The sequence below is a fragment of the Hemitrygon akajei genome, chromosome 6, assembly GCF_048418815.1.
Source record: "Hemitrygon akajei chromosome 6, sHemAka1.3, whole genome shotgun sequence".
Lineage (NCBI taxonomy): Eukaryota > Metazoa > Chordata > Chondrichthyes > Myliobatiformes > Dasyatidae > Hemitrygon > Hemitrygon akajei.
The window spans coordinates 78921151-78940078 of NC_133129.1; the positions used below are offsets into that span (position 1 = coordinate 78921151).

Sequence of the window (18928 nt, forward strand, 5' to 3'; positions counted from 1 at the left end):
GCAACAGTGTTTCATGTAGATGTGCTCAGTAGTGGGGAGGTCTTTACCCATAATGTACTGGGCCATACCCACTACTTTTTGTAGGTTTTTCCATTCAAGGGCATTGGTGTTCCCATACCAGGCTGTGATGCAGTCAGACAATATACTCTCCACTACAAATCTATAGAAGTCTACCAAAGTTTTAGTTGTCATGTCAAAGCTTTGCAAAGTCCTAAGCAAGTAGAGGCATTGTTGTGCTTTCTTCATAATTGCACTTAAGTACTGGTCCCAGGACAAGTCATCCAAAATAATAACACTTAAGAATTTAAAGTAGCTGACTCCCTCCACCACTGATCCTCAAATGAGGACTGTCTCTTTAACTTCTGCTTTCCTTCTCCAAATAATCATCCTCTTGGTATTGCCAACACTAAGCAAGAGGTTGTTGCAATGTCACCGCTCAGCTGGATTTACAGTCTCCCTCCTATATGCTGATTCATCACTACCTTTGATTCAGCCTGTGACAGTGGTGTTGTCAGCAAACTTGAATATGGCATTGGAGCCATGCTTAGCTAGTGTAAAGTGAGTCGACTAGACTTACAGTATTCTATGTTATGAATGACCACCAGATTTTGCATTACAATAAAAACAGCCAAGACAATGATTTGCACTGTGCAACATCCCAACACAACAACACTATGCAACAAGTCCAGGAGACAACACAAGAATAGGAGGCAGTAAGTCCAGCTCCATCACTATGGAGCAACTCAGTGATGGGACAGACCTGCAGTACTTGATACTCTCAGCATCCAGCAGTGACTTGTGAATGTAAAAAAGAATCCAAATCAGAATCACATTTATTTTCACTGGCATGTGTTATGAAATTCATTAACTTAGCACCAGCAGTTCAATGCAATGCATAATATAGAAGATGAAAAAGAATAATGATAATAATAAATAAGTAAATCAATTACTATATATGTATAATGAATAGATTAAAAATCGTGTATAAAGCAGAAACAACATATTGTAAAAAAGTGAGGTAGTGTTCACTGGTTCAATGTCCATTCAGGAATCGGGTGGCAGAGGGGAAGAAGTTGTTCCTGGATTGCTGAGTGTTTGCCTTCAGGCTTCTGTACCTCCTACCTGATGATAACAGTGAGAAAAGGACATGCACTTGGTGCTGGAGATCCTTAATAATGGACGCTGCCTTTCTGAGACAACACTCCTTAAAGATGTCCTGGGTACTTTGTAGGCTAGTATCCAAGATGGAGCTGACAATATTTACAGCCCTCTGCAGCTTCTTTCAGTCCTGTGCAGTAGTAGCCCCACCCCATACCAGACTGTGATGCAGCCTGTTAGAATCTTCTCCATGGTAAATCTATAGAAGTTTTTGAGTGTATTTGTTGACATACCAAATCTCTTCAAACTCCAAATGAAGTACAGCCGCTGTCTTGCCTTCTTTATAACTGCATCAATATGTTGGGACGAGGTTAGGTCCTCAGAGACCTTGACACCCAGGAACTTGAAACTGCTCACTCTCTCCACTTCTGTTCCCTCTATGAGGATTGGTATGTGTTCCTTCGTCTTATCCTTCCTGTGATCCACAATCAGCTCTTTCATCTTACTGACGTTGAGTGCAAGGTCATTGTACACCCTCTCATCTCCATCTGAGATTTTACCAACAATGGCTGTATCATCAGCAAAATTATAGATGGTATTTGAGCGATGCCTAGCCACATAGTCATGGCTATAGAGAGAGTAGAACAGTGGGCTAAGCACACCCTTAAGTTGCACCAGTGCTGACCGTCAGTGAGGAGGAGATATTATCACCAATCTGCACAGATTGTGGTCTTCCAATTAGGTAGTCAAGGATTGAATTGCAGACAGAGGTACAGAGGCGCAGGTTCGGTAACATCTCAATCAGGATTGTTGGAACAATGGTGTTAAGTGCTGAGCTATAGACAATGAACAGCATCCTGACATAGGTGTTTGTATTGTCCAGGTGGTCTAATACCATGTGGAGAGCCAGTGAGGTTGCATCTGCTGTTGACCTATTGTGGTGATAGGTAAATTGCAATGGGTCCAGGTTCTTGCTGAGGCAGGAGTTCAGCTTAGTCAAGACCAATCTCAAAGCATTTCATCAGTGTAGATGTGAGAGCTACCAGGCAGTAGTCATTAAGGCAGCTCACATTATTCTTCTTAGGTACTGGTCTAATTGTTGCATTTTTGAAGCAAGTGGAAACTTCTGTCCATAGCAGTGAGAGATTGAAAATGTCCTTGAACACTCCTACCAGTTGGTTGGAGCAAGTTTTCAGAGACCAACCAGGTACTCCATCGGAACCTTCAGCCTTGCGAGTGTTCATCCTCTTTAAAGACAGCCTAACATCAGCTCGGAGTCAGAGATCACAGGGTCACCTGGTGCAACAGGGATCTTCGCAGCTGTGGCTATATTCTCCCTTTCAAAGTGGGCATAGAAGGCGTTGAGTTCATCTGGTAGTGAAGCATTGCTACCATTCATACTATTGGATTTCGCTTTGTAGGAAGTAATGCCTTGCAAGCCCTGCCAGAATTATCATACATCCGATGTCGCCTTCAACCTCTTTCAGAATTGTCTCTTTGCCCTTGAAATAGCCCTCCGCAAATCATACTTAGTTTTCTGGCACACCCTGGGTTGCCAGGGATGAATGCCACAGATCTAGCCTTCACCAGACGACACACCTCCTGGTTCATCCACGGCTTTTGGTTTGGGAATGTACAGCAAGTCATTGTAGGCACACACTCATCCACACAGGTTTTAATGAAGTTGGTAACAACTGCAGCATACTCATCCAGATTCGAAGATGAATCCCTGAATACAGACCAGTCCACCAATTCAAAGCAGTCCTGTAATCGCTCCTGTGTTTCTCTTGTCCATACCTTCTTGATCCTCACTACTGGTACTGCAGTCTTCAGCCTCTACCTATACAAGAAGTACAACCAAGTGATCAGACTTCCCGAAGTGAGGGCGTGGAATAGGACAGTAGGCATTCTTGATGGTAGTGTAACAATGGTCCAATGAGTAGTTTCCTCTGGCATTGCAAGTGATCTGTTGATGGTATTTGCTTCGTGGTTTTTTCAGACTGGCCTTGGTAAAATCCCCCAAAATGATGCTGAAGGCGTTAGGATGCACTGTTTCATGCATGTTGATCCCAGATCGTCTAAACCTGATTGACATTGACCTGAGGTGGAATGTATACCGCTGTCAAAATAATACTCAGCCAAATTCAAAGATGCCATCCATTTTACCTCCCATGGTAGGTAAAATGGACGGCACTTAACTGTTAGATATTTCAGGTCTGGTGAGAAGAATTGGGACAGCACTGATATATTTGTGCACCAAGAAAAGTTGATCATGAGGCCTAGTCTTCCACCCCTGCTTTTGAGAGACTCTATAGATCTATCCTGATGGTGTATAGTAAAACGTGTCGATCTGAATCGATGCATCCGGTACAGAAGGGATTAACCAGGATTCCATGAAACAAAGGACACACACAGTCCTCATGTCCCTCTGATTCAGCACCCTAGCTCTGAGATCATCAATTTTATTCACCAGAGACTGCACGTTTGCCAGCAAGATAGTTGGTATTGGGAGTTTAAAACCCCATTTCCTTAAATGCACTCCTATCCCTGACCTGCAGCCACATTTCCTGCGTAGAATCCGGTGAGGAGCATGTCCCCAATTGGTATTGTCTCCGTCAGTTTTAAGCAGCATTAGTTTGTTTACTTGCATTAAGACATCTTTATTGACTGTACTGACCTTGGAAGCAGTTGTGCTTTTTAGCTGTATCAAGCTGAAACGAGAATATTTAATTGTATGCATTGAGATCTGCTGCCATGTATCACCTCAAGGCGCCCCGGAAAAGACGTAAAGGATGAACAAAATTACTGATACCCTTTATTCCCAACATCCTTAAGACCCATTCAAAACAGAATAGATTCATAATATTGCAAGGATAGCAAGATGCACATATAATATCAATAATACCAAAGTTCATAAATTTAATGACACTATTAATGCAAACAGTAAAAGGATTTTTTGAAATGTATTCAAGTTTGCAAATACATATCTATTTCTTTAGAATAATGCAGCAACTCCATTTTCCACTAATGTTTCAAAGCTTTTTAACTTGAATCACTTTCAACAAAAGAATTTAGAAATGTTTTTTTTTACAAATGCATCTCTGCCCAAAAAACTTTAAGCAGGTATACCCATGCTGACCAAATAGAAAATTATTGACTAGGCCAAAGTTACCTCAAAGTTAGTCTTTTCAAAGTCAATCATGGCTGTAATATGATCCTGGATATCACCTTCTAGACAATGGTGCAAATCACGACACCACATAAGCTGTGAAATGGTCAATATAACCTGTCAGGGCAGGAACAAGGTTAAAAAAAGTAAAAATAGATTATCCTTTCTGCATTCCACACATTTACAATATAAAAAAGCCCTGAAAAAAAACAGAAGTGATAGACTTTCAGTGTTTGCTCAAAGTTAATTACTTCACTCTTTTTCTCTTCTATGATTTATAAATCAGCTCTGAGATTCGGCAAGATGGCGGCACAACTGGTCACAGCAGCTTCTATGGGGTCAACAACAGGTGCTACTTATACATCTAATGATCACAAGATCCTGGTATATGTTAAGAACTCAAATGACTGCAAGTCTACATCATCAGTGAGTCGCTCTCTAGTGGAGATAATGAAGGAGCTGCACAAAGTGCTGCTGCCTGAGTTGATGGAGATAACAGTCAAATAGCAAGTGGCCATCATGGTCACTATTCTTATGATCACAAGACCCCTTTGGACTTTGTTAATCTGGAATGCCGCAAGTTCAATTCGATTTATTGGATGCAAGTAGGGGCAGATGGAGGTGTTCTAGACCTCGGTCGTAGCAAGGGCTAGGCCTGAAGCGATGGTGGCAACTGTTTGCAACTGCCCAGATTGATGGGATGAAACTGTTGCACTTCACTGGGGCCAGTGTGGCACAGTGTCAAGTTGGAGTCAGAGCTGCCTTCACAGAGTTTCACTTGGTAGAAGACAAGCTCTGTTGCGGCCGACTGCAGATTTTTAGTGGTACAATACTCAACGGACTCGGGCCAGAAGCTATGAAGTCGCTTGGTTTTCAACCACCGGAGCAGAGGTGTCCAAGCCATTGTGTCAGTTGGGAGCAGTGTAGTGCAGCTGAGGTGACTGAAGATTTGAAATGGACTGAGGAATCTTTTTCTGTTGATCAGTGTCAAAAATAGCCTACCTAAATCCACTGTGATTCAATGTTGTAAAACAATCAAACATGAGAATTTCTGGGGGGGGGGGGGGGGGGCGGGGTGGAGAATACTTTTTATTGGCACTGTGTAGATGCATATTCTGTGTCCTTGTATTTTTACTGATATAGTATTCATACATAGACTTGTTGATTTATATACATCCACCGGTGGTGCGGGGGTGGGGTAAGTGGGCATCAGGACTCTTATTATGTGATTGTGATTTTCTGTGTGACTGCTAGGAATGTGTCTTTGTACCTTCTGCAAATCTTTTGGGGTTGCCTATTGTATCCATTCCTTGTTTGGCTGACTCATTTGGCTGTATTCATGAGTATTCGTACCTGGTTAAATGACAATTGAACTTGAATTGAAAACCAAATCCATTTAGTGACCTCTTACTGCATCATAAACAAGGCCAAGATGGCACCAAGCTGCAAAGCCCATTGATGTCATGGCCAGACTTAGCTGTTTTTTAGGTCTATAGGTATTGTTTTAGGGATAATATGGGGAGTTCAGGTTAGGGATTAGGGACATAGATGAAGGAAAATGAAGAACTGAGGCAGGAGCTGGAGCTCAGCAGTTGAAGGTCATGGAGATTGGGTCAGCAGGCACTAAAGAGACCAGTGATCCCCAGTGTGTCTCATCACTGTAGAGAAGGCCACATCAGGAGCAACGGATACAATAGAAAACCCCAAAAGATTTGCAGCAGATGTGTTGTCTCACCTGGAAGGACTATTTGGGGCCCTGAATAGAGATGAGGTAGAAGGTGAACAGGCAAGTGTAACACTTCTTTTGCTTGCTGGGTGTCTAGTGCCTGCAATGATTTTTCATGCTCGCTCTTTTGTCCTGGACACATATAATTCCTACAGTGATGGTAGACTGTAGGAAAGACCTTTGGAGCTGACCTGGCAGATTGCTGTAGTTTTTGTATATTGTGAGAGGATACTACACCAAATCAGACAGTAACGTCAGATGTGAGGATGTATTCTATGATGGCTGGGTTGTTACTGCTCGTATTGATCTGCTGAACATTGTGGGCATGCTAAGTTGCCAACACTTCCAGGTTACCATCAGCACATCCTTGAGTGTGTTGGTTGTTAACACAAACAAGGCATTTCACTGTATATTTCAATGTAAATGTGATAAATAAATCTGAATTGATAAATAAATCTGGATATGAATTTCAATTTGATTTTCAAATCAATGTTTGACTTAGAGTCAAAGAAAACTACAGCACAGAAATGGTCCAAGCTGCACCATTTAGACTGCTTGGTCCCATTGACCTGCTTCTGGACCATAGTTCTCCATACCCCTCCTATCCAGGTACTTATCCAAACTTCTCTCCAATGTTGAAATTGAAATCGCATCTATCACTTGTGCTGACAGCTTGTTGCACACACTTACCACCTTCTGAGTGAAGAAGTTTCCCCTCGTGTTCCCATTAAACTTCTCACCTTTTACCCTTAACCCATGATCTCTCGTCGTAGTCCCACTCAACCTCAGTGGAAAAGGCATCTTGCATTTTCCCTATCTATGCTCCTCATAATTTTATCAAATCTCCCTGCAACCTATGTTCTAGGGAATAAATTCTAACGTATTCAATCTTTCCTTATAACTCAGGTCCTCTAGATCCAGACACATTCTTGAAAAATTTCTCTGTACTCTTACAATATTACTTACATCATTCCTGTAGGTAGGTGACCAAAATTGCACACAATACTCCAGATTAGGCTTCACCAACATCTTATACAACTTTATCATAATATCCCAACTCTAGTACTCAATACCTTGATCTATGAGGGCCAACATGCCAAAAGCTTTCTTTATGACCCTAACTACATGTGATGCCACATTCAATGAATTATGGATCGGTATTCCAAGATCACTTTGTACTACCACACTCCTCAGTGCCCTATCACTCACTGTGTAAGACCTACACTGGTTGGTTCTCCCAAAGAGCAACATTTGCCTGCATTAAATTCCATATTCCATCTGCCATTTTTCTGCCCATTTTTTTCCATTTGGTCCAGATCTGGATAGTCTTCTTCACTGTCTACTACACCCCCAATCTCGATATACTCTGCAAATTTGCTGACAGTTAATTACATTATCACCCAGATCATAGGTATAAATGACAAATAACAATGGACCTGGCACTAATCCATACAGTTACCCACTAGTCACATGCCTCCAGTCAGAAAGCCAGTCATTAATTAATTTGAATCCCAAGCAAATGTACCTTCTTGACAAATCTCACACGTGGGACCATTACAAATGCCTTGCTGAAGTCCATTAACTTTTGTTGGTAGCTTCCTTGAAAAATTCTACAGGATTGGTTAGACATGACCTATCATGCATAAAGTCTTGCTGACTATCCCTAATCAGACAATGCCTATCCAAATACTCATATTTCTGGTCCCTTAGAATACCTTTCCTCCAAGAGGACCACAACCTTGTCAAAGGGTTTAGGGTCTTGCATGCCTCAATGACCCAAAGAGTTATCTTAGCTAGAGTCAGGGCCTTGTGCTTTGGCTCTTGCCAAACAGGTCAAATGGTAGAGGCCAGATTAAGAGCATTTCACCGGTCTTCCAGGTTTGGGGGTTCAGCTCAGGGCTAAGAACCCTGACTGGTCAAAAAAAAAGTTATGAAAATAGCAATGAAGTATCTTTCTTTATCTGTGTATGACTGTATGGACAGATAGATATGAAAGACCTTTCTTGCTCCTGCCCGAAATGCCAGTGACATAACAAACAATAAGTAAGTAGAATACCTTCTAATAATCTTTCCATTACTGATGTCAGGATCACTGGCCTATAATTTTCCGGTTTATTCTTAGAGCCTTTCTTAAACAGCAGAACAACATTAGCTATTCTCCAATCTTCCAGTACCTCACCTGTCACCAAGGATAATTTAAATACCTCCGCTAGGGCCACTGCAGTCTCTGCAATTACCTCCCACAGGATCCGAGGGAACACCTTGTCAGGTCCTAGGGATTTGTTCACCCTAATTTGCCTCAAGACGGTAAACACCTCCTCCTCTGTAATTTGTATAGGGTCCATGAACTCACTGCTGCTTTGCCTCATTTCCATAGACTCTATGTCTGTCTCCCAACTAAATACAGATGCAAAAAATCTATTAATATTCTGATCTTCCAGAGGACCAATTTTGTCCCTTGCAATTTTTTGCTCTTAACATATCAGTAGAAGCTGTTAGAATTCTCCTTCACTTTGTCTGCTAGAGCAATGTCATTCCCTCTTTTAGCCCTCCTGATTTCATTCTTAAAGTGTAATTTATTTGTGGTTCATCAGCAAAGGAATTCAATCAAAAACATTATTAATAACACCTTTTTTGAAGTAAATTACTGTGAACTATCACTGCAAACAATGAAGAGGCGAGTGAGAACAAAGCAAACTTGAGAGATGTGCCCTGCTGCTGTGCTGCAAAATTGATGCCCTTGGAGTTGGAGCCATGCTGATGGGAGTGGACAACTTGGAGGGGAAAAGACAGGACAGGGGAGTTTCAATGCCCATCCAACTTACCCAGTGCAAGGGTGGATCACTCTAAATGCCAAGCCAATTTGGTGAGGTCGTGAATGGCTTCTTCAACTGTGAAATCCAGGTCTTAAGCAAATCACTGGGCGATGTGTTCTAGGTTTGAAGTGATTGGTCGTGTCAAGGCCCGGGTCCTAATGCTAGGTACAGTACACTGTTTGTATTATCTAAATGCCAGCCCATATAGACTGGAAAGGCAAGGTGTCAAGAGTCAGGCGAGTTTGGATCACTCTAAGTGCCGAGCCAATTTGGAGAGGTTGAAAACCGGTTCTCCAGCAGCAAAATCTAGGCCCGGAGTGATTTGCTGCAGTGCAGCCAGGTCCTATTGCAAGGTTCGAACAATTTAAATGCCGGCCCAGATAGACTGGGGGCTCCTCTCTCCACGAAGCTAAGGCTGTGAGACTGTCCCTAGCTGCTGTGCTTTGTGGCTATGCAGCGACTTGCCCTGTCAATATGCTGAACTGAATACTGAGATCTTGGGAAAGCAGAAGAAGTGCTACACTTGCCTATTCACCTTCTCTGTCAACTGAGCTGCTCTAGAGTCTTGGATCTAAGGACTTAATTTGGCTCAGAATGTTGTTGCTGTTGCTGCTCGCTTCTATTGTTTGCATGATTTGTTTTATTTTTTCCTCTTTCTCTGGGGCCACTAGAGGTTCGGCTTTTTTTAATAGAGTTCTTTCAGGCTCCTTGCTTTGCAGCTGCCTGACAAGCAAACAAATTTCAAGGTTGTATAATTTGTACATTCATTTATGATAAACGCACTTTGAATCTTGGATCTTTGCATCAATATCTCTCAACAACCAAGGTTCCCTAAACCTGTTACCTTTATCTTTTATTCTGACAGTCCCACTTTCTGCCTCCTACCAATCAACCGATACTCTAACCATGCCAGTAACTTTCCTGTAATACCATGGGCTCTTAACTTGGTAAGGAGCCTCATGTGTGGCACTTTCTCAAAGACCTTTAGAAAGTTCAAATATACAACAACCACTGCATCCCCTTCATCTATCCTACCTGTAAGCTCCTCTAATAATTCCAAAAGGTTCATCAGTGAAGATTTTCCATTAAGGAAGCCATGCTGATTTTGTCCTATCTTGCCCTGTGTCACCAAGTACTCCATAACCTCATCCTTAACAACTGACTCCAACATTTATCACCCACTGAGGTCAGGCTAATTGGTCTATAATTTCCTTTCTGCTGCCTTCCGTCTTTCTTAAAGTGTGAAGTGACATTTGCAATTTTCCAGTCCTATGGCATCATGCCAAGAGTCCAATGATTTTTGAAAGATCATTGCTAATGGCTCCACAATCCCTCCTGCTACATCTTTCAGAACCCTAGAGTGCAGTTCATCTGGTCTGGGTGATTTATGTACCCTTGGGTCTTTTTGCTTTTTGAGCACCTTCTCCCTTGTAACAGTAACTGCACATCACTTCCTTCACACACTACAACATCTGGCACACTGCTATTGTCTTCCACAGTGAAAACCGATGCAAAATACTCATTTAGTTCATCTGCCATCTCCTTGAATCCAGTTATTATTTCTCTGGCCTCATCTTCTAGCAGTCCTATATCCACTCTCATCTCTGTTTTATTTTTTTCCGTACTTGAAAAAGCTTTTACTAACCACTATGATATTGTTTGCTAACTTGCTTTCATATTTCACCTTTTCCCTTCTAATGATTCAAATATAGGTGAAGGAGTGGGTAGTGTTGAAGAAACAGAGAATCTGCAGAGAGACTTACATAGCCTAGGGGAATGGGCAAAGAAGTGTGAAATGAAATACGATGTTGGAAAGTGTATGGTCATGCTCTTTGGTGGAAGAAATAAACGGGCAGATTATTATTTCGATGGAGAGAGAATTCAAATGCAGAGATGCAAAAGGACTTGAGAGTCCTTGTGCAGGATACCCTAAAGGTTAACCTCCAGGTTGAGTTGATGGTGAAAAAGGCAAATGCAATGTTGGCATTTATTCCTAGAGGGATAGAATATAAGAGAAAGAATGTGATGTTGTGGCTCTATAAGGCACTTGTGAGACCACACTTGGGAGTATTGTGTTCAGTTTTGGGCTCCTTATTTTAGAAAGGATATACTGACATTGGAGAGGGTTCAGAGGAGATTCACGAGAATGATTCCAGGAATTAAAGGGTTACCGCATGAGGAACATCTAGCAGCTCTTGGGCTGTATTCCCTGGAGTTCAGGAGAATGAGGGAGGATCTCATAGAAACATTCCGAATGTTAAAAGGCCTGAACAGATTAGATATGGCAAAGTTATTTCCCATGGTAGGGGAGTCTAGGACAAGAGGGCACGACTTCATGATTGAAGGACGTCCATTTAGAACAGAGATGCAGAGAAATTACTTTAGTCAGAGGGTGGTAAATCTGTGGAATTTGTTGCCACAAGCAGCTGTGGAGGCCAAGACATTGGGTGCATTTAAGGCAGAGATAGATAGGTTCTTGATTAGCCAGGGCATCAAAAGGTATGGGGTGAAAGCAGGGGAAGTGGGGATGACTGGAAGAATTGGATCAGCCCATGATTGAATGGCAGAGCAAACACAATGGGCCAAATGACCTACTTCTGCTCCTGAATGTTATGGTCTTAAGGTCTTATGATTCTTTTAATTGTTCTCTATAAGTTTTTAAAAGGTTCCCAGTGCTCCACCTTTCCACTAATTTTTCCTTTGCTGTATGCCATCTTTTTAGTTTTTACATTAGTTTTGACCTCTCTTGTTAGCCATGGTCGTACTATTTTGCCATTTGAGTATTTCTTCATTATTAGAATACAACTATCCTGCGCTTTCCTAATTTTCCCCAGAGACTCAAGTCATTGCTGTTCTGCTGACATCCTTACAAGCATTTTCTTCCAATTTACTTTGGCCAACTCTTCTCTCTTACCGCTGTCATTTCAGTTTCTCCACTGAAATACTGCAATGTCAGACTTTACTATCTCCTTATCAAATTTCAAGCTGAACTCAGTAATATTGTGATCACTGGCTCCTAAGTGGAAATACCTTAAGCTCCCTAATCACCTCCAGTTCATTATATAACACCCAATCCAGTACAGCTGATCCCCTAGTAGGACCCTTAAAGACAAACTGCTCTAAAAAGCCATCTCATAGGAATTCAACAAACTCACTCTCTTGAGATCCATTATCAACCTGATTTTCCCAATCAAGTTGAATGTTAAAATCTCCCATGACAGACAGACAGACATACTTTATTGATCCCGAGGGTAATTGGGTTTCGTTACAGCCACACCAACCGAGAATAGTGAAGAAATATAGCAATATAAAACCATAAATAATTAAATAATAATAAGTTAATCATACCAAGTGGAAATAAGTCCAGGACCAGCCTATTGACTCAGGGTGTCTGACAATCCTAGGGAGGAGTTGTAAAGTTTGATGGCCACAGGTAGGAATGACCTCCTATGACGCTCAGTTTTACATCTCGGTGGAATCAGACTCTGGCTGAATGTACTCCTGTGCCTAACCAGTACCTTATGTAGTGGATGGGAGTCATTGTCCAAGATGGCATGCAACTTGGACAGCATCCTCTTTTCAGACACCACCGTCAGAGAGTCCAGTTCCACCCCCACAACATCACTGGCCTTACGAATGAGTTTGTTGATTCTGTTGGTGTCTGCTACCTTCAGCCTGCTGCCCCAGCACACAACAGCAAACATGATAGCACTGGCCACCACAGCCTCGTAGAACATCCTCAGCATCGTCCGGCAGATGTTAAAGGTCCTCGGTCTCCTCAGGAAATAGAGACGGCTCTGACCCTTCTTGTAGACAGCCTCAGTGTTCTTTGACCAGTCCAGTTTATTGTCCATTCGTATCCCCAGGTATTTGTAATCCTCCACCATGTCCACACTGACCCCTTGGATGGAAACAGGGGTCACTGGTGCCTTAGCCCTCCTCAGGTCCACCACCAGCTCCTTAGTCTTTTTCACAATAAGCTGCAGATGATTCTGCTCGCACCATGTGACAAAGTTTCCCACCGTAGCCCTGTACTCAGCCTCATCTCCCCTGCTGATGCATCCAACTATGGCAGAGTCATCAGAAAACTTCTGAAAATGGCAAAACTCTGTGTTGTAGTTGAAGTCTGAGGTGTAGATGGTGAAGAGAAAGGGAGACAGGACAGTCCCCTGTCGAGCCCCAGTACTGCTGACCACTCTGTCTGACACACAGTGTTAGTGACACACTATCATAACATTGCCCTTTTGACACACGTTTTCTATTTCCTGTTGTAATCTGTAGTCCATATTCCAGCTATTGTTGGAAGGCCTGTATATAACTGCCATCAGGGACCTTTTACCCTTAAATGCATGCAACTCACTAACCCCAACCATGTGCTCTTGAAATGTATGCATTGTTGCCAAAAAACAACAAATTTCATGTCATATAAGTCAATGATAATCTGATTCTGAGTTATATATCTCTGTCCGGCAGAACAGAGGTGAGGGCAATGGTGCATTTTGGTACCTATCATCCTGAACTGGAGTCATATATTATTTAAGCAAGAAGTTAGCCAATTAATGCTTCATCATAAAATTAGCTGGCCTTGAAACACTTGTTCTAGTGGTGCTAGAAAGTTCGTGAACCCTGTAGAATTTTCTCTGTTTCTGCATAAATATGATATAAAATATAATCAGATCTTCATGTTAAGTCATAAAACTAGATAAAGAAAACAAAATTAAATAACTAGCACAAAAATATTACACTTGTTCATTTATTTATTGAGAAAATGATCCAATATTACATGTATTTGTTGGAAAACGTATGTGAATCTCTGCAGTAATGTCTTCTACAAAAGCTATTTAGAGTTGAGTGTTCCAATCAATGAGATGAGATTGAAGGTTTGGGTGGTAGAGCTGCCCTGCCCTATAAAGAAAACATATTAAGATAGAGCAGCTGATGTAGAGTGTATGGATTTCAATAAGACACTTGATAAGGTTCCCCATGCAAGGCTCATTCAGAAATTAATGAGGCATGGGATCTAAGGAGACATTTCTTTGTGCATCCAGAATTGGCTTGCCCACAGAAGTCAAAGAGTGGGTGTAGATAATTTGTATTCTGTTTAGAGGACTGTGACTAGTAGTGTTCTGCAGGGATCTGTTATGGGACACCTCCTCCTTGCGATTTTTATAAATGACCTGGATGAGGAAGTTGAAGAGTGGGGTGGGTTAGTAAGTTTGCCAATGACACAGAAGTTGGGGGTGTTGTGGATAGTCTGGAGGGTTGTCAGAGATTACAACATGAAATTGAAAGGATGTAGAACTGGGCTAAGAAGTGGCAGATTGAGTTCAACCTGGATAAGTGTGAAGTGGTTTAATTTGTTAGGTCAAATTTGAAGAAAAAATATAATATTAATGGTAAGACTAATATTAATAATATTAATGGAGTGTGGATGATCACCAAGATTATGGGGTCTGTGTCCACAAGATACTCAAAGCTGCTGCGCAGGTTGACAGTGTTTTTAAGATGGCTTATGGTATGTTGGGCTTCATCAACCATGGGATTGAGTTCAAAACCTGTGAGGTAATGTTGCAGCTATATAAGACCTTGGTTAGACCTCACTTGGAGGACTGTGTTCAGTTCTGGTCACCTCACTACAGGAAGGATGTGGATGGTATAGAGAGAGTGCAGAGGAGATTTACAAGGATGTTGCCTTCATTGGAGAGCATGCCTTATGAGAATAGGTTGTGTGAATTTGGCCTTTTCTTCTTGGAACAATGGAGGATGAGAGGTGACCTAACAGAAGTGTATAAGATGATGAGAGGCATTGATCATGTGAATAGCCAGAGGCTTTTTCCCAAGATTGAAATGGCTAACACAAGGTGGTATACGTTTAAGGTGCTTGGAAGTAGCTACAAAGGGGTTTTCAGAGGTAAAGTTTTCACACAGAGAATGATGGGTATGTGGAATGCACTGCCAGCGAAGGTAGTAGAGGTGGATACAACAGGGTCTTTTAAGAGACACTTAGATAGGTATATGGAGCTTAGAAAAATAGAGGGCTGTGTGGTAGGGAGATTCTAGGCACTTTATAGAGTAGTTTACATGGCCAACACAACATTGTGCATGTGTCCTCTATAAGAACAACACTGAACAAGAATGGTGTTCATGGAAGACATCACAGAGGAAACCATTACTTTCCAAACAAAACATTGCTGTACGTCTCAAGTTTGCAAAAGACCACCTGGATATTCTACAATGCTTCTGGGACAATGTTTTGTGGATAGATAAGACAAAAGTTGAACTTTTTGCAGAAATGCACATTTCTGTTTAGAGGAAAAAGGGCACTGAATATATCAACACCAAAACCTGTGAAGCATGGTGGAAGGAGCATCATGGTTTGAAGCTGCTTTGGGGCCTCAGGTCCTGGACGGCTTGCAATTGTTGAGGGAACAATTAATTCAAAATTGTATCAAGATATTTTACAGGAGAATGTCAGGGTAGCAGGCCATCAGCTGAAGCTTAATAGAAGTTGAATAATGCAACAAGACAATGATCCAAAAGACCAGAGTAAATCAACAACAGATTGGTTTAAAAAGAAAACTTTGGATTGGCCGAGTCACAGTCCTGACCTTAATCCTATAGAAATGTTGTGGAAAGACCTGAAACAAGCAGTTCACACAAGGAAGCCCACCAATATCCCAGAGTTGATGCAGTTTTTTAAGGAGGAGTGGCCTAAAATTGCTCCAAGCCAATGTGCAAGACTGATCAACAGTTACTGGAAACGTTAGGTTGAAGTTATTGCCGTACAAGGGGTTCATACCAGTTACTGAAAGCAAAGGTTCACATAATTTTTCCAACAAATACATGCAATATTAGATCATTTTTCTCAATAAATAAATGAACAAGTATAATGTTTTTGTGCTATTTGTTTAACTGGGTTCTCTTTGTCTAGTTTTAGGACTTGTGTGAAGAACTGATCACATTTTAGGTCATATTTATGCAGAAAGAAAGAAAATTCTACAGGGTTCACAAAATTTCTAGCACCACTGTAACCCTTCACACAAATGCTGATGTAATTCTGCAGATGATGGAAATCCAGAACAACATGCAGAAAATGCTGGAGGAACTAAGCAGGTCAGTGAAGATGAATAAGCAGTCAACCACGGGAGAAAGGGAAGAAGAAGGGGCACCAGGAAAGGTGATAGGCAGCTGAGAAGAGATAGGAGGCCAGAATGGGGAATAGAAGAAGAGAGGGGGGAGGGAAAAATATTACCGGAAGGGGAAATCAATGTTCATGTCATCAGGTTTGAGACCACCTGGACAGAATATGAGGTATTGCCTCTCCATCCTGAGAGTGGCCTCTTCATGGCAAGAGAGGAGGCCATAGGCTGACACGTCAGAACAGGAATGGGCACAGGAATTAAAATGGTTGGCCATCAGGATATTCCACTTTTGGTGGATAGAGTAGAGGTGCTTAACAAAGCGGCCCCTCAATTTATGTTGGATCTCACCAATTTATTTATTATATATTGAGATACAACAAAGAGTAGGCCTTTCTGGCCCTTTGAGCCTTGCTGCCAAGCAATTCCCAGATTTCACCCTAGCCTCATCATGGGACAATTCTCAATGACCAATTAACCTACCAACCAGTACATCTTTGGGCTGGCGGAGAGAACCAGAGCACCCGGAGGAAACCCATGTGGTCAGGGGAGAACGTACAAACTCCCTACAGGCAGCAGTGGGAATTGAATCCTGGTCTCCTGCACTGTAAAGCACTGTGCTACCAACGATGGAGGAGGCTGCATCAGGACCACTGGATACAACAGATGACCTCAGCATATTCGCAGGTGAAATGTTGATTCACTGGAAGGTCTGTTTGGGGCTACAAATGGAGGTACGGGAGGAGGTAAATGGGCAAGTGTAGTATATCTGCCACTTGCAGAGGTACATGCCAGGAGAGAGATTAGTGGGGAGGAACAAATAGACAAGAGAATCATGGTGGGAATGATCCCTATAGAAAACAGAGAGATGGGGGGGGGGGGGGGGAGGGGCTAGTGATAAAGATGGCCACCCACCTACCTGGCTTCAGCTATCACATTCTAGCTGGTTCTCCTTCCCCTCCCACCACCTTTTTATTTTAGCATCTTTCACCTTCCTTTCCAGTCCTGAACAAAGGTCTCAGCCTGAAACATCGACTATCTATTAATTTCCATAGATGCTGCCTGACCTGCTGAGTTCCTCCAGCATTTTGTGTTTGCTGTAATATAAGAAATTAGGAGAGAAAAGGCAGGTCCTTATAGGTTTGTGATAGGATGTAGTTACCTCTGGATTACTCCCAGTGCCACATGCTAGTGAGGACAGAAATAGAAAGATAACAAGATAGCACAGAAGAATATGAGGCTGAGGAGCTGCGGCAGGGGTCAGAGATTCAAGCTCTTGGATCAGTGAGATCTCTTCTGGAGTAGGAATGAGTTGTACAACCAAGACTGAATGCCCTTGAACTTGTAACCAATATCCTGGCTAGGAGATTTGTTTGTGCTACTTGGGCGGGTTTTAAACCAGATTGGCATGGTGGTGGACCATGAGTGGTAGAGTGACTGATGAGGAATTAGGAGATAATATAGCAGCAAACATGAGAAAGTTTAGACATCAGAATCAACAGGAGTACAGCAAAGGGAGCAGAAAGGTGATTGATTTAAACTTCATTGGTTTCAACACAATAGGCTCAATAGGTAAGGCAGATAAACTCAGAGCATGATTGTTTCTGGGGACCGGGATGTCATAGCCATAACAGAAATAGGACTGAGGAAAGGACAGGACTGGCAGCTCACTGTTCCAGAAGAGAGATGTTACAGGTGTGACAGAGGTTAAATAAGAGAGGACTGAGAATTGCTGTAAACATAATAGTGTAGTATTACATGGGGATTTTAACTTCTTGGCAATTGACTGGGCCAACCATAGTGCAAAAACTTGAACCGAGTAGGATTCATGAAATGTATCTAAGGAAGTTTCTTTTAGCAATTATATGGAGGGACCATCTGTAGTGGGTGCAGCACTGGACCTCCTCCTGAGCACTGAGGTAGGGCAAGTGGCAAAAGTGTCTGTCACTGAGCACCTTTGGTTCCAGTGACCATAATTTAATTGTTTTCAAATGGTTCTGGAAAAGGATACAACCAGTTCACAGGTTAAGGTCCTGAACAGCAGCAAAGGAAATTTTGGAGCCATTATGTGGGATCTTGCAGAGTTGGCTGGGCAAAAGTTTTTCTCGGAAAGGAGAATCTACCGCATGAGGGGATTTAAAAATGTGATGTCAAGCTTTCAGGACCTACATGTTCCTGTTAGGGTGAAGGAAAAGGCTGGCAGGTTTTCAGAACCCTGGTTGATGAGACAATTTGAGGCTCTGGTTAAGAACAGGAAGGAGAACAAAGGCATTTGGAACTTAGTGAATCTCTTGAATATAATAAGTGTAGGCGTGCACTTAAGAGAGAAGATAGGAAGGCAAAGAAGTGCATATGAGGCATATGTGACAGGCAAACTGGGAATAAAAGGGTGGCTGGGGAAGAACAGTTCCCCTTAAAGATCAGAATGTCCATTTGTGTGTGGAATTCAAACTACATGTCTAGCTGATCAAGATCACCTGTAACTTTTCATAACCTACTACATACACTGTCTACAGCACCATCTTTTTTAATATTATCCACATACTTACTAACCTGGATTAATCAGAGTTGTTTATCTGGTTGCATCACTGCCTGTATGGAGCCACCAATATGCAGGATCAAAAGAGCCTACAGAGGGTTGTAGTCTCAGCTAGCTTCAACATAGGCATAACCTTACCCACCATTGAGGACTTCTTCAAGAAACAGTGCCTCAAGAAGTTGACAGCCATTGTTATGGATCTTCACCATCTGGGTCATGCTTTCTCATTTTACCATCACAGAGGTTGAAGAGACTGAAGACCCACACTCAATGCTTTAGGGATATCTCCTTCCCATCTGAATAGTCCACAAAGTCGTGAACACTACTACGTTATTCCTTGTCTGCACTACTTAATTATTTTGTAACTTACAGTAATTTTTGTCTTGCACTATATTGCTGATGTAAAGCAACAAATTTCACAGCATATGTCAGTGATAATAA

The 18928-nt window shown here is 42.0% G+C and overlaps 1 protein-coding gene across 1 annotated transcript in view; it reads right to left on the reverse strand.

Annotated features, from left to right (window-relative positions):
- The window catches only part of dnah6 (dynein, axonemal, heavy chain 6), a 352146-nt gene that overhangs the window by 214465 nt on the left and 118753 nt on the right, over nt 1-18928 (reverse strand). The window contains exon 26 of the mRNA XM_073050010.1: nt 4271-4384. Within this exon, the coding sequence (XP_072906111.1) occupies nt 4271-4384 (114 nt within the window). The remainder of the gene's footprint in view (nt 1-4270; nt 4385-18928) is intronic.